General features: G+C 50.5%; 1 protein-coding gene across 3 annotated transcripts; it reads left to right on the top strand.

The window, feature by feature from the left end:
- The first annotated feature begins 5,979 nt into the window (after positions 1-5,979).
- On the top strand, positions 5,980-11,429 carry LOC134015461 (E3 ubiquitin-protein ligase TRIM16-like). 3 transcript variants are annotated; one of them, XM_062455008.1, is made up of 7 exons: positions 5,980-6,702; positions 8,123-8,218; positions 9,292-9,525; positions 9,831-9,990; positions 10,192-10,208; positions 10,385-10,406; positions 10,548-11,429. In XM_062455008.1, exons 1-7 carry the CDS (start codon positions 6,103-6,105, stop codon positions 11,066-11,068), a joined length of 1,650 nt encoding a protein of 549 aa, XP_062310992.1. In that variant the 5' UTR covers positions 5,980-6,102; the 3' UTR covers positions 11,069-11,429. The 3 variants fall into 3 exon arrangements, with proteins under 3 accessions (XP_062310992.1, XP_062310991.1, XP_062310989.1); XM_062455007.1 differs by having other exon boundaries at positions 10,183-10,208; XM_062455005.1 differs by lacking the exon at positions 10,192-10,208 and having other exon boundaries at positions 5,981-6,702; positions 10,347-10,406.
- The last annotated feature ends 3,263 nt before the right edge of the window (positions 11,430-14,692 follow it).

Below are 14,692 nucleotides of genomic sequence, written 5' to 3'. Positions count from 1 at the left end.
TCTTTTAAAACCAATTAATCCCAATCACAGTAGCTTCTTGGACACGCAGAGAAACCTCGAGCTTTAAGTATGTCGATTTTACAACCAAATCTAGGCCGATAACAATAACGTATAGACGATATACGTATTTTATATAGTAGCTAAATCTACCTGGTTTTGGCTCCGTTTAATGTTGTAACCGTCACTTTCCTCCGCAGCTCTCCTCTACAGTATCGAGCCTCGACGGCGTCTCGTTCTCAGGTCATCTTCGCGCCACTGGGTCCCAGCACAAATCTGCGCTCGCGGCGGGGGTCCTCGAGACTTTGCTTCAGCATGTTTTCTAGCTGCGGCGCGGGGAGTGGAGGGTGTGCTGTAGTCAATCTCTCTCTCTCTCTCTCTCTCTCTCTCTCTCTCTCTCTCTCTCTCTCTCTTTCTCTCTTCTCTCTCTCTCTCTCTCTCTCTCTCTCTCTCTCTTTCTCTTCTTTTCTTCTCTCTGTCTCTCACACACCGAGGCTTGTATCAGCAGGCGCGACACACACGGTCAAGCACGCAGGGAATTCCGAGCTCGCGGCAACACAAGCAGCATCCCTCACAACCCCCCTGCGCTCCGCAGTGACTGCTGCCTCGAAACCTCTCCCGGGATTCTGCCGTTGGGCCTAACGGGTCTAGCGTGAACGCTTAACGTAGGCCTACTGTATCAACCAGTAGCCTATAATACCGGTGTGGATTTTTATTTTTATTTTATTTAATTAAACCTGTTTCGTCGACGAGCTACAGGTGAACTTGGCTCACTCCAGTGGCGTGGCGGGATAAGAAAATGAGGCTCCAGCGCGGTGAGCTCTCACTGCGTGTCCGGTCGGCAGTGCGGTGTCCTCGGCTTGGATCAGCGCCAGCTCCGTGGGCTCCTTTTCCGATGTGCGAGTGCTGCTGCGGTTGTCATGGAGCCGGTTTCGAGTGTGCTGCTGGTTGCCGTGATGGCGGGAGGGATGAGATGCGCGCGTGTCCACCAGCGTACCAGCAGCCATAAGATTCGCGATTATTGTACAACACACCACCTGTCCTCCTTATACTGCAGTCTCTCTCTCTCTCTCTCTCTCTCTCTCTCTCTCTCTCTCTCTCTCTCTCTCTCTCTCTCTCTCTCTCTCTCTCTCTCCCCCCCTCTCTCTCTCTGCTCCCCCTTTCTCCCCCCTCTCTCTCTCTCCCCCTCCCCCTCTCTCACCCGTGCTCTCTAACCATTTAGGCCCCCACCCTCGCCTTTTACATAGCGGGAATGTTTAGTTTTAGTTGGGTAACAGTACAGTGATCAACGGTTTGTTCGGGTTTCAAGCCTTTCAAATCTCTGAGGAATCGCGATTCTGCCCTCGCAGTTTCCCGTGGAAGAGTTTCTGTCGAGCGCCACCGGAGCTTGTCTCATTACACGGTTGCCGACAGCCGTTTCCCGCCTTGACGAGTAACTTGGCTTTAGACATGCATGCGCTCCGGGGCACCACGGACAACCACTGCTCGTGGGCGCGAGCCCAAACACCAGTTTTCAACCCGTCAATTAAACAGCCACTTTAAACGGCCGGTTCTAGGATCAGCTTGGAAATTTGGAATTTGTTTATTATGGGATGGTAGGATGTATATTACGGGATGGTAAGGTGGACATTATGGATGTTGGGGTGCATGCTATGGGATGTTGAGCTTGTATTTAGGAGCAAATGTGGTTAATATTTAGTAGGATTATGTAGGCAAAACTAGCCAAAAGGGATTTAGGCAGATTTACATTGCAATAGCGCTCAACGCATCAGCTAACACACACATGCCACTACACACATACACACACATCACACATACACAAACTCACCTACACACCACACACAGACACCACACACACACACACTTACAGACACACCACACACACAGACATGTACAGACACCACACACACACACATCACACGTACACAAACTCACCTACACACCACACACACACACACACAGACACCACACACAGACACCACACACACGTACAGAAACACCACACACACACAAGATAGCCCTCGGTCACATCAGTCTTGCACACACAGCGCTGATGGACCCGTAGAGGAGGAGAGAGGATCGCTCCGGATGTTTTGAGCGGCTCTCAAGTGATGTTCTACAGGCATCCTGGATTCTAGAATGTTCTTCCTGGAACACTGTGTTCCAGGAAGAACATTCTAGAACCCAGCTGGTAGAATGTTGTTATTACCAGAGTGGAACATGCAGATGGAAGGAACAATGGTCTGTCCTCCCTCTCTCCTTCTGCTTAAAACTGTGTGTGTGTGTGTGTGAGAGAGAGAGAGAGAGAGTTCCATTATTTTACTACACTTGTCCCTGATCACGTAGCACCTTGGTCAGGAGTGTGTGTGTGTGTCTGGACAGTGGGTGGAATCTGGACCTGTCTGTTGGGACATCTGATTCAATTACATCAAGCAAAGGAAGGAGAGAGGGAGGGAGGGATGGATTGGGGATGAAGGATCGGTAGGATAAAGGAGAAGATATAGTGTTTATGAAACAGACGACCAGAGGGAGAGAGAATGAACTGAGACATAACAGAGGGGGGTAGGAAAGAGAGAGGGGGGGGGGAGGAGGGAGAGAGGGGGGGAGGAACGAGAGAGGGGGGGAGGAGGGAGAGAGGGGGGGAGGAACGAGAGAGGGAGAGAGAAGAAGTGGCCATTCATCCTGAGATGGTGCGGCCCAGCTGTGATCAGGTGTGTGTGTGTCTGTGTGAGTGCAGTTCAAGATAATTCTTAGAATTAGATGCTAACCAGTCCCTGTGAATAAATTCAACCCACGACTCCAGACACACACACACACACATCTGACACACACACACATCTGACACACACTCACATTCATTCATTATCTACAGCCACATACAGGAGTTCTACTTATAAGGACAGGGTCTGTTACTTGATAGTTTGTGTGTGTGTCAGTAAGTGTCATTCAATCTTCCTGTGTTTTTTTGTCCTCCCTCTCCTCCTCTCTTCTCCCTTACTCTCCCCTCTCCCACCTCTCCTCCTCCCTTCTCTCTCCCTCTCCCTTACTCTCCCCTCTCCCACCTCTCCTCCTCCCTTCTCTCCCCCTCTCCCCTCTCCCACCTCTCCTCCTCCCTTCTCTCCCCCTCTCCCCTCTCCCACCTCTCCTCCTCTCTTCTCTCTCCCTCTCCCTTACTCTCCCCTCTCCCACCTCTCCTCCTCCCTTCTCTCCCCCTCTCCCTCTCCCACCTCTCCTCCTCCCTTCTCTCTCCCTCTCCCTTACTCTCCCCTCTCCCACCTCTCCTCCTCTCTTCTCTCTCCCTCTCCCTTACTCTCCCCTCTCCCACCTCTCCTCCTCCCTTCTCTCCCCCTCTCCCCTCTCCCTTCTCTCCTCCTCCCTTCTCTCTCCCTCTCCCTTACTCTCCCCTCTCCCACCTCTCCTCCTCCCTTCTCTCTCCCTCTCCCCTCTCCCACCTCTCCTCCTCCCTTCTCTCTCCCTCTCCCTTACTCTCCCCTCTCCCACCTCTCCTCCTCCCTTCTCTCCCCCTCTCCCCTCTCCCACCTCTCCTCCTCCCTTCTCTCCCCCTCTCCCACCTCTCCTCCTCCCTTCTCTCCCCCTCTCCCCTCTCCCACCTCTCCTCCTCCCTTCTCTCCCCCTCTCCCCTCTCCCACCTCTCCTCCTCCCTTCTCTCCCCCTCTCCCACCTCTCCTCCTCCCTTCTCTCCCCCTCTCCCCTCTCCCACCTCTCCTCCTCTCTTCTCTCTCCCTCTCCCTTACTCTCCCCTCTCCCACCTCTCCCCCTCTCCCACCTCTCCTCCTCCCTTCTCTCCCCCTCTCCCCTCTCCCACCTCTCCTCCTCTCTTCTCTCTCCCTCTCCCTTACTCTCCCCTCTCCCACCTCTCCTCCTCCCTTCTCTCTCCCTCTCCCCTCTCCCACCTCTCCTCCTCCCTTCTCTCTCCCACCTCTCCCCTCCTCCCCCTCTCTCACCCCCTCCCCTCCTCCCCCCATTCCCACCCCCCATTCCCACCTCTCCCCCTCCCATCCTCCTTCCGCCTCCCCTCCGCCTCCCCTCCCCCTCTCCCCCCCTCCTCCCTTCGGGCTGTGGGAGGAGTCACCAGGCGGTGACGGTGTCCCCCCCCCCTCTCCCCCCTCCTCCCCTTGGGCTGTGGGAGGAGTCACCAGGCGGTTGCTCCCGGTAACGAGGGAGGGTTCCTCTCAGCGGCCGTCCACCACCGTGATTAACACCCTGTGAAGCGGGAAATTACAGTGTGTGTGTGTGTATCACAGCATGTTCGTGTGTGTGTATCACAGCATGTTCGTGTGTGTGTGTGTATCAGAGCATGTTCGTGTGTGTGTGTGTATCACAGCATGTTCGTGTGTGTGTGTGTCTGCACATTTGTGTGTGTGTGTGTGTGTTTGTGTATGTGTGTGTGTGTGTGTGTGTGTAAAAGAAACAGTGAGACAGGGATGGATGGATGGAGGGATGGAGAGAAAGTCAGGACTGTGGAATGTTCCAGGTGGTGTCATGGTGATTGTTGTGATGGTGCCAGGTGGTGTCATGGTGATTGTTGTGATGGTGCCAGGTGGTGTCATGGTGATTGTTGTGATGGTGCCCAGTCTCCCAGTCTTGTTGCTTCATAATGAAGAAGACTGGGAGTTACATCACCAGCAGATGTGTGTGTGTGTGTGTTTGTGCTACAGGTGTTCAAAACACTGAGACAATCCTCACCATCCTTCACATATAATTACAAACACTCTCTCTTTCACTCTAATACACAGACTCTTTCACACACACTGTAATTGCTCATGCAGATTTACTTACTGAGAGGGTGTAGTTCCACATGCAGCCAGTAGAGGGCGATAACTGATAACTCCCCTCAGTTCTGCAATGGCAATGACAAAACCAAACAGAAACACAATCAGAAGAAGAAGAGTTGATAGGACAAAACTTTTTTTCTTCAGCAGGTATAATAATAAAACACTGCAGACAGTCACAGGTCAGCGTGACATCTAACAGAGAACTACATCTCTCCAGCACCAACAAATAAAACAAAAACAAATCCAAAATACGTACATGACTTATAGTGATTACATTAAACTAAACTCTCTGATTGGACGGCACTATGGCCACTTCCTCTCCCTGAACAGGAAGAGGAGGGGCTGGATGAAACACCCAGACAAGTGTCGGGCAGGAGGACACCTGTCTTGGCAAACCTCAGAATCAGAATCAATTAATTAATTGCCGAGGGAGGGAGGGAGGGAGGGAGGGGGGGAGGGAGGGGGGGAGGGGGGGGGGGGGAGGGGGGGAGGGAGGGGGGGAGGGGGGGAACGTCTGGACTTCTTCCCCAGCAGGCAGGAATTCCACAGAGAGAAGTACATTTGGAGTCTTACACACTCTAACACACACACACACACACACACACACACACACACACACACACACTCTAACACACACACACACACACACACACACACACTCTAACACACACACACACACACACACACACACACACTCTAACACACTCTAACACACACACACACACACACACACACACTCTAACACACATGCATACACACACACACACACACACACACACACACACACACACACTCTAACACACATGCATACACACACACACACACACACACACACACACACACACACACACACACAGACTGATCAAAAGAGAACCATTCTTACTTACTGGGGTCAGGGAAATTACATTTCACTCATGTTTATAGAGGAAAAACCTTTTTTTTTCTTTCTTACTTACCCATACATTTAACACACTAAATGCTGACAATGATTTCTTGAGTTGGACTTTCAACTCTGAACTCATACATGAACTCTCTCTGTCTGAGGAGAAGAGATATCTCTCTCCTTATCCTCTAATACTTTATCTCTCACTCACTACTTATTCTCTAATACTTTACCTATCTCTCACTCTCTCTCTCCCAGCTCTCTCTCTCCCAGCTAAACTCCACCCTCTGAGAGAACCAGGAAATCACTCCCTCCTCCCACAACAGTTGTTATTCTGAAGAAACGAAACTAATCTCTCTTTCTCTCGCTCCCTCTCTCCACTAGTGTTTCTGTGTGAGAGAGAGCGACCGTCACTACCACTCCAGCATGGCCCAGCAGGGAGTTGTGCTGGACCAGGACCAGTTCTGCTGTTCCGTCTGTCTGGACCTCTTAAAGGATCCTGTCACCCTCGCCTGTGGTCACAGCTACTGTAGCAGCTGTATCGAGGGCTGCTGGGACCAGGATGAGCAGAAGGGAGTCTACAGCTGCCCCCAGTGCAGACAGAGCTTCACTCTGAGGCCTGCTCTGAAGAGGAACAACATGCTGGCTGAGGTGGTGGAGAAGCTGAAGGAGACAGGAGGAGCCCAGGCCGCCCCCTCTGAGCTGACCAGTCCAGCTGGGCCAGGAGAGGTGACCTGTGACCTCTGCACTGGGCCCAGGAAGCAGAGAGCCCTCAAGTCCTGTCTGATGTGTTTGTTGTCCTATTGCCAGACTCACCTCCAGCCCCACTACCAGATTCCTAAAATGAAGAATCACAAGCTGGTGGAAGCCACGTCTGGACTGCAGGAGATGATCTGCTCCAGTCATGACAAGCTGCTGGAGGTCTTCTGTCGGACAGACCAGCAGTGTATCTGCTATCTTTGTACCATGGAAGAACATAAAGGCCATGACACGGTGTCAGCCAAAACTGAGAGGAAGGAGAAACAGGTAAGACCAGAACTGTTGTAGTAATCTCAGTCTCGTCTCAGAATCGACCGCATATTTAGTCGGTCTCGGACTGAGAACTCGGAAACTCTGGGCCGTTACAATATATTAAGATCGGTCAAGACCACAACTGCGGGAATATCACTGAATTTTATGTGCATTGTCGAAGTTATTAACATTACTATGATTTTATATAAAACTGACACCAATAACAGACACATTTCTAACGTGGAACTTTGAAAGGCTGTCACCCCCCTTCACTCCCCACTACCGGTAGGCTATGTGGTCCACTACAGCTCTGCACCGTTTGCCTACCCACAGTACCCCACGCTCGGGGGCGTATTAGTCAAGTTAATACAGAGTTGTAGTTCTCTAAAGGTCACTGTTGTAGTCATGGCCAAGCGTGCATACTTGGGTACTCACAATATCGATCAAAATACCACTTTTACACAACATCTGTGTAAAAATACCTAATTTTTACAAGTGCAAGATTACAGTAGACTACATGTTACGCCACCCGTCACTCAACCAGTCGTTTGTAGGCTGGGCTAGCGAGCTAGCAGTGGCACAGAACAGTCACGTAATGTGACGAGCCTGAATTTAAAAGTATAAAAACACACTAGGGACACTGACAACATCGGCAACCCTGCACCATGCATTATTAGTTTAATGTAATCTTTAAATTCAGGCTCGTCACATGACACGAGCCTGAATTTAAAAGTATAAAAACACACTAGGGACACTGACAACATCGGCAACCCTGCACCATGCATTATTAGTTTAATGTAATCTTTAAATTCAGGCTCGTCACATGACGTGACTGTTCTGTGCCACTGCTAGCTCGCCTTCCCACAATGCCCTACCTACGCGAGCGTAAACGCCCGGTTTCATTGAAAATGAATTGGAAGCCGACGCCCCGCGCCGCCCGCTCCGCTGTGGAGACGAGTGGACGAGTCTGGCTGACTGGGAGATGTCGGACAAACAGTCTATAATTACCTTCCGTTACCTAAACCACAAATAGTTTATCAGCTAAACAGTGTACTGTAAAAAGCACACAACAGTGTGTAAACTCTACAACACCTACTGAGGCGACTGTCAAATGTTTATCGTGATTAGACAGGAAGTGTTTAAAGGTAAGCTAGCTCCAAGTGTGAAGTTAGACAAGCTAGCAAGCTAACGTTAGCATTCTGCCTCTGTACCAAAACTGCTCAGAAATCTCTTCACCCCTCACACAAAGCTACATTCTCTTGTGATAAACAAGAACGAGACAGACCACATTAAGGTATGTAGCTAATGGCTGTACTGGACATGTTTAGCAGCTGTGTTCAGTGTTGGTGTTCAGTGTGTTCTGACAGAGGTCCACTCCACCAGAGTCCTGTACTGTAACTCCTACTGTGTTGTTGTCATGTGTGTTGTTCTCCAGGACAAGCTGGTCCTGAGTCAGCAGGAAGTCCAGCAGAGAGTCCAGCAGAGAGAGAAGGAGCTGAAGGAGCTCCAACAGGCTGTGGAGTCTTTCAAGGTCAGCATCAGGATCTCCACTACTGTAGCTGTGCTACTGGGAGATACCTGGATAGGACTGATGGACTCTCTACATTCAGGAAGACTGCTGTCACTAGAGGTGTCAAGCCCCCCCCCCCCCCCCTTGTAAAAATAAATAAATCGCTCGCAAAACATTACTTAATAACAGTCTGTATGAAACATGAAACAACTGATACCGGAGCTGAGCAGACAACATAACGCAAATTATATGATAGCAGAGACTTTGGTTTAGACCTCGAAGCCATTTGTTTTGAGAATAATGTCTGGCTGATGAAGTTATTGCTACAGCTCAGCCAAAACCTAAATGGCTGCTGCAGCCGCCAACATTTTCATAGCTACAAATGGCTGAAGGCCTAAAAGAGTACAAAAATATCGATAAAACACTAGTCCTGACACAAATGACAAAACGGCATTCTTACTTCCAAAAACTGAAGATCTAACAAAAGTCTGAGTATCCTACGTAGAAATTAGTAAAGTATGTGAGAACAACACAATTACCTTTTCTAGTTGTTTCTGCCATTTCAGCTCAGCGTGAGAGAAAGATGCATTGCTTCTTTTACTGTCTATGTCTATGATCATCACTATCGGAAAACGCACAATTTTAATTGGTCATCAATTCACTGTGAGTCCTGTGTATCATTAGCCTGACGTTGTCATACTCATAATTCCAGTCAGAATATGAGTCTGATACTGCTCCGTTGGGCTGTGAGTATGGGGCGTGTTTCAACCGAAAGAAAATGCCTCTTAGCTCAATTGGATATACCTACAACCAATCAGAGCAACGTAGTATGTTAACCTTTACCGAATCCCGTAGGATGGACGGCAAGGGCTACGGCGCATCGTGTCATATCATCATATCAATACAAAGTTAATAACAGCAACGTCACGCAGAGGCTCTGGCTTAGGGGGTCCATGAGCTCATGGGGCTGGGCCCGGTAGGCCCGTTCGGTAATCCATCCCTGACTGGAGGGACATCTGGATTTATTTCTCTGTCTCTCTTTTTTTCTCTTTCTCTCTCCCCTTTCTCCCTCTCTCTCCCCCCCCTCTCTCCAGCGCTCTGGCCAGGCAGCAGTGGAGGACAGTGAGAGGATCTTCACTGAGCTGATCTGCTCCATTAAGAGAAGGCGCTCTGAGGTGAAGGATCTGATCAGAGCCCAGCAGGGGGCAGCAGTGAGTCAGGCTGAAGGACTGCTGGAGAGACTGGAGCAGGAGATAGCTGAGCTGAGGAGGAGAGACGCTGAGCTGGAGAAGCTCTCACACACAGAGGACAACATCCACTTCCTCCAGGTAACTAGACTACCCTGGCAGCTCAGATCTGAAGCTACACTCACTGTCTGTTCATCTATGTATGATCTATGCTCAACCTGTGAATAGTGTGTGTGTGTGTGTGTGTGTGTGTGTGTGTTACTTTTTGTAATTTTGTGCATGGTTGTGTTTGTGTATGTTTGTGTGTAATTTCCTGTCTGTCTCAACGTAAGTATCTTTTCCCCTCCCCTTTATCTCCCTCTTTCTTTCTTTATCTCCCCTTCTCCCCCCCCACCTCTCTCTCCCCTCCCCCCCTCTCTCTCCCTCTCCCCCCTCCCTGTCTCCAGAACTATCAGTCTCTCTCCAGTACCAGTGTATCTTCAGATGTCCCCAGCATCTCTGTTCCTCCTCTTCAGTACTTCAAACATGTGACTGAGGTGGTCTCTGAGCTGAGAGACAAACTAGAGGAGCTGATCCAGAGAGAGTGGTCCAAGATCTCCACCACAGGTGAGCTGTTTAAACACAGCAGGTCTGGAGGAACAGCACATTAAGTCTCATGGACAAACATCATGTGATAGGACAGACACCTGTCACATAAGCACATGTTTGTATCAACTTGATACGGTAGTGTACGTGTGTGTGCCTGTATATCTCTGTGTGTGTGTGTGTGTGTATATAGAAATGTGTGTGTGTCTCCAGTCTCCACAGTGGATGTGTTCCTGCCTCCAGAGCCCAAGACCAGATCAGACCTATATATATATATATATATATATATATATATATATAAATGTGTGTGTGTATATAAATGTGTGTGTGTAAATGTGTGTGTGTATATATAAATGTGTATATGTGTGTGTGTCCAGTGTCCACAGTGGATGTGTTACTGCCTCCAGAGCCCAAGACCAGAGCAGACCTCTTACCATGTGAGTCTCTGAAGTGTCCAGGTCTCTCTCCACTGACACGTGTTGAATGATGAATCTGATCCAGAACAACAGCAGCTTTAACATGGGGACACATGAATGGACGTGTTATTAACTCTGATCTGGTCTCTGCTCTGCTCCCAGATTCCTGTCAGCTCACTCTGGACCCAAACACAGCACATACACACCTCTCTCTGTCTGAGGAGAACAGGAAGGTGACATGTCTAAACCAGAAGCAGCCATATCCTGACCATCCAGAGAGGTTCACCAGCTGGTGTCAGGTGCTGTGTAGAGAGGCTCTGTCTGGACGCTGTTACTGGGAGGTGGAGTGGAGAGGTAACCATGTTGACATAGCAGTCTCATATAAAGACATCAGCAGAACAGACGGTTACTCTTACTTTGGTAACAATAACAAGTCCTGGAAGTTACGCTGCTCTAGTGATGGTTACATGTTCAGAGTTTATACTGCAGTATCAGGCCCTCAGTCCTCCAGAGTAGGAGTGTACCTGGATCACAAGGCAGGTACTCTGTCCTTCTACAGTGTCGTCTCTGACACAGTGACCCTCCTCCACAGAGTCCAGACCACCTTCACCCAGACACTCTACCCTGGGTTTGGTTGTTATGGTAACAATGGTGACAGTGCAGAGATTCTGAAGCTGTGGTAGAGGGTCTTGTAGAGGAGTGATACCTTCATACCATCATACAGAACCCTTTCATTGTTTTAGTGGGTTTATAATCATTGTTCTTTTGTTGTATAATTCCTGCTCTTTCACCTTGATGATTGTATATGATCATTTAGTTTTGTCTCTACTGGACAATAGAAATCACTGTCTACTTCCTGTCCTGCTACTCAGTTTTAACTAACGATGTGTTGTAATGTTTGGGTACATGTGCTACTCACTATTGAGATGGAAGTGTTTATAACTGCTGTTGTTTAAGTGATCAGTTCATAGTTGTCTCTCTGCTACTTTGAACTCCTGCTGGTGGTTATAATGGACCTGAACATCTGAATAAAGACATGTGAAGCTGAAAGACATCTCTCATTATTTACACTGTACAAGAAGGATTTGTGCTTGTAACACATCTATAGTCTTTAGTCTCTCTCCCTCTCTGTATCCATATCTTTCTCTCCATCTCTCCCTTCCTATCTCTCTCTTTCTATTCATCCCTCTCTCTTCATCTCTCCCTCGTTCTCTCTCACTGCAATGTTGCACTTTTTCCACTAGAGGGCAGAGAAAAAAATAAATCTCTTGCACATTTGTCCTCCCAGTCTCTTGGTAACTGACGATGATGGAGCTGGGCCCCCTGCCCCCCCTGCCCCACGGACCCCCCCTGCCCCACGGGCCCCCTGCCCCCCTGCCTGCCCCACGGACCCCCCCTGCCCCACGGGCCCCCTGCCCCCCTGCCTGCCCCACGGACCCCCCCTGCCCCACGGGCCCCCTGCCCCCCTGCCTGCCCCACGGGCCCCCTCGGCCCCCCCCTGCCCCACGGGCCCCCTCGGCCCCCCCCTGCCCCACGGCCCCCCCTGCCCCACGGGCCCCCTCGGCCCCCCCCTGCCCCACGGACCCCCTCGGCCCCCCCCTGCCCCACGGACCCCCCCTGCCCCACGGGCCCCCTCGGCACCCCCCTGCCCCATGGGCCCCCCCCGCCCCACGGGCCCCCTCAGTCCTCCACGGCCCCCTGCCCCACGGGCCCCTACGGCCCCCCCCTGCCCCACGGGCCCCCCTTGCCCCACGGGCCCCCCCTCGCCTCACGGGCCCCCCGCCCCATGGACCCCCTCAGCCCCCCCCTGTCCCACGGTCCACCCCTGCCCCCCCCTGCCCCACGGCCCCTCCATGCCCCCCTTCCCCCCCTGCCCCACGACCCCCCCTGCCCTGATTCTGAGTCCAAATGAACTTTTCTCTCTGGAATTCCTGCCTGCTGGGGAATTAGAGTCCCTCCCTCTCCCCCCCTCTCCCTCCCTCTCCCTCTCCCTCCCTCTCCCTCCCTCTCCCTCCCTCCCCCTCTCCCTCTCTCCCTCTCTCCTAGCTGCCCCTCTGTGTGGTGGTCTGTCTCTCAGAATGATCCTGGCTCTCAGAGGATCAGCCTAGATCGATCTTCAAACCGACACTCACACCCACACACTCACACCCACACACACACACACACCGGCAAGAATCCTCTGGGAAGTGGCTTGTCTGCTGTGCGGTGTTGAGCAGCGTATTGGGAGTTCTGTGAGTGTGTTCTGTTGCCCCCCGGGGGGGCTTCATGGTGGAGGGCAAGAAGACCAGCCTGGAGGAAGCGGTTGCCCCCATCGCCAACGGCAACCGCACCCAGCGACCCAACTTCACCCGCTCCGATGTTGCCCAGCGGTGAGTGTGTGTGAGAGAGGGTGTGTGTGTGTATATGTGAGTGTGTAGATCTGCTCAAGTGTGTTTACAGAGTATGTCTACATTACCTGTTGCCATATCTTGTAGCATCAAACCACTTCGTTTGTGCATGTCTGTGTGTGTGTGTGATTTTGTGTGTGTGCATGCTTGTCATTGTGTGTGTATTCGTGTCATTGTGTGTGTGTATGCGTGTCATTGTGTGTGTGTATGCGTGTCATTGTGTGTATGCGTGTCATTGTGTGTGTGTATTCGTGTCATTGTGTGTGTGTATGCGTGTCATTGTGTGTGTGTATGCGTGTCATTGTGTGTATGCGTGTCATTGTGTGTGTGTATGCGTGTCATTGTGTGTGTGTATGCGTGTAATTGTGTGTGTATTCGTGTCATTGTGTGTGTGTATGCGTGTCATTGTGTGTGTGTATGCGTGTCATTGTGTTTATGCGTGTCATTGTGTGTGTGTATGCGTGTCATTGTGTGTGTGTATGCGTGTAATTGTGTGTGTATTCGTGTCATTGTGTGTGTGTATGCGTGTCATTGTGTGTGTGTAAGTGTGTCATTGTGTGTGTATTCGTGTCATCGTGTGTGTGTGTATGCGTGTCATTGTGTGTGTATGCGTGTCATTGTGTGTGTACGCGTGTCATTGTGTGCGTGTATGCGTGTCATTGTGTGTGTGTATGCGTGTCATTGTGTGTATGCGTGTCATTGTGTGTGTGTACGCGTGTCATTGTGTGTGTATTCGTGTCATTGTGTGTGTGTATGCGTGTCATTGTGTGTGTGTATGCGTGTCATTGTGTGTGTGTGTATGCGTATCATTGTGTGCGTATATGCGTGTCATTGTGTGTGTATTCGTGTAATTGTGTGTGTGTATGCGTGTCATTGTGCGTGTGTGTATGCGTGTCATTGTGTGCATGTATGCGTGTCATTGTGTGCGTGCATGCGTGTCATTGTGTGTATGTATGCGTGTCTTTGTGGGTGTGACCCAGTAACTAATCCATGATTGTCTCTAATCACCTCGTATCCGAGGTATCTCCAAGGTAACCATGTCATCAAACAAACACATGACTACAGAGGAACACGAAACATCTTCGAGGCGGGGCTTTGGTCGGCATGGTGACGGGGATGTTTTAAAAGCGTCCGGCAGTGTCACATGACCAGGCTGTGAGGGAGGTGGTCGTGATGACCCTGTACAGGGTCAGGGGTCAGTGATGAGGGGTTATTAAGATCAAGTCTCATAATTAAACACCACAAATGACTATCAGGTGGTTCAACTAAGGACTCTGTCTTTCCTTCTCCATCCCTCCATCCTTTCATCCCTTTATTCCATCCCTTCATCCCTCCATCCACCTTCGATCCAACTGTTCCTCCACTTCCTTCCTCTTTCCCTTTCCATCCCTCCATCCCTACACACCATCCCTCTATTCCACCATCCATTGAACTCTCTTTTCCTCCACTCCTCCACCCATCTGTCTCTCACACACACACCCACACACACACTCTCTCTCCAGACGCCTGTGGTCAGAGCTCTCTCACACACACACACACACACACACTCTGCCTGTGGTCAGAGCTGTCACAACAACACATGATCCCTCAAATAGGAGAGGCAGGGTGTTTATCTGCATGGTATGGCACTTAGATGAGAGTGTGTGTGTGTGTGTGTGTGTGTGTGCGTGTGTGAGAGTGTGTGAGAGTGTGTGAGAGTGTGAGAGTGTGTGAGTGTGTGAGTGTGTGAGTGTGTGAGTGTGTGAGTGTGTGAGTGTGTGAGTGTGTGAGTGTGTGAGTGAGTGAGTGAGTGAGTGAGTGAGAATTAGAGTCTTTCTATTAGTCTGAGTTTTTGGCTGGACAATATAATCTCATCCAAACATGCACTCATTACATTACACACAAACACACACACACACACTCATTACAGTAGCACTGAGA

The sequence above is a fragment of the Osmerus eperlanus genome, unplaced genomic scaffold, assembly GCF_963692335.1.
Source record: "Osmerus eperlanus unplaced genomic scaffold, fOsmEpe2.1 SCAFFOLD_176, whole genome shotgun sequence".
In the NCBI taxonomy this organism is placed as follows: Eukaryota; Metazoa; Chordata; class Actinopteri; order Osmeriformes; family Osmeridae; genus Osmerus; species Osmerus eperlanus.
This window is presented reverse-complemented; position numbering and strand designations above follow the sequence as displayed.

What these genes read in the sequence shown, in the direction of transcription:
- LOC134015461 (XM_062455005.1), top strand. Translation starts at nt 6,103, where the DNA reads ATGGCCCAGCAGGGAGTTGTGCTGGACCAGGACCAGTTCTGCTGTTCC. An exon ending in AGGCTGTGGAGTCTTTCAAG is followed by an intron (nt 8,219 to 9,291) that starts GTCAGCATCAGG and finishes CCCTCTCTCCAG; the next exon opens with CGCTCTGGCCAGGCAGCAGT. An exon ending in CAGAGCAGACCTCTTACCAT is followed by an intron (nt 10,407 to 10,547) that starts GTGAGTCTCTGA and finishes CTCTGCTCCCAG; the next exon opens with ATTCCTGTCAGCTCACTCTG.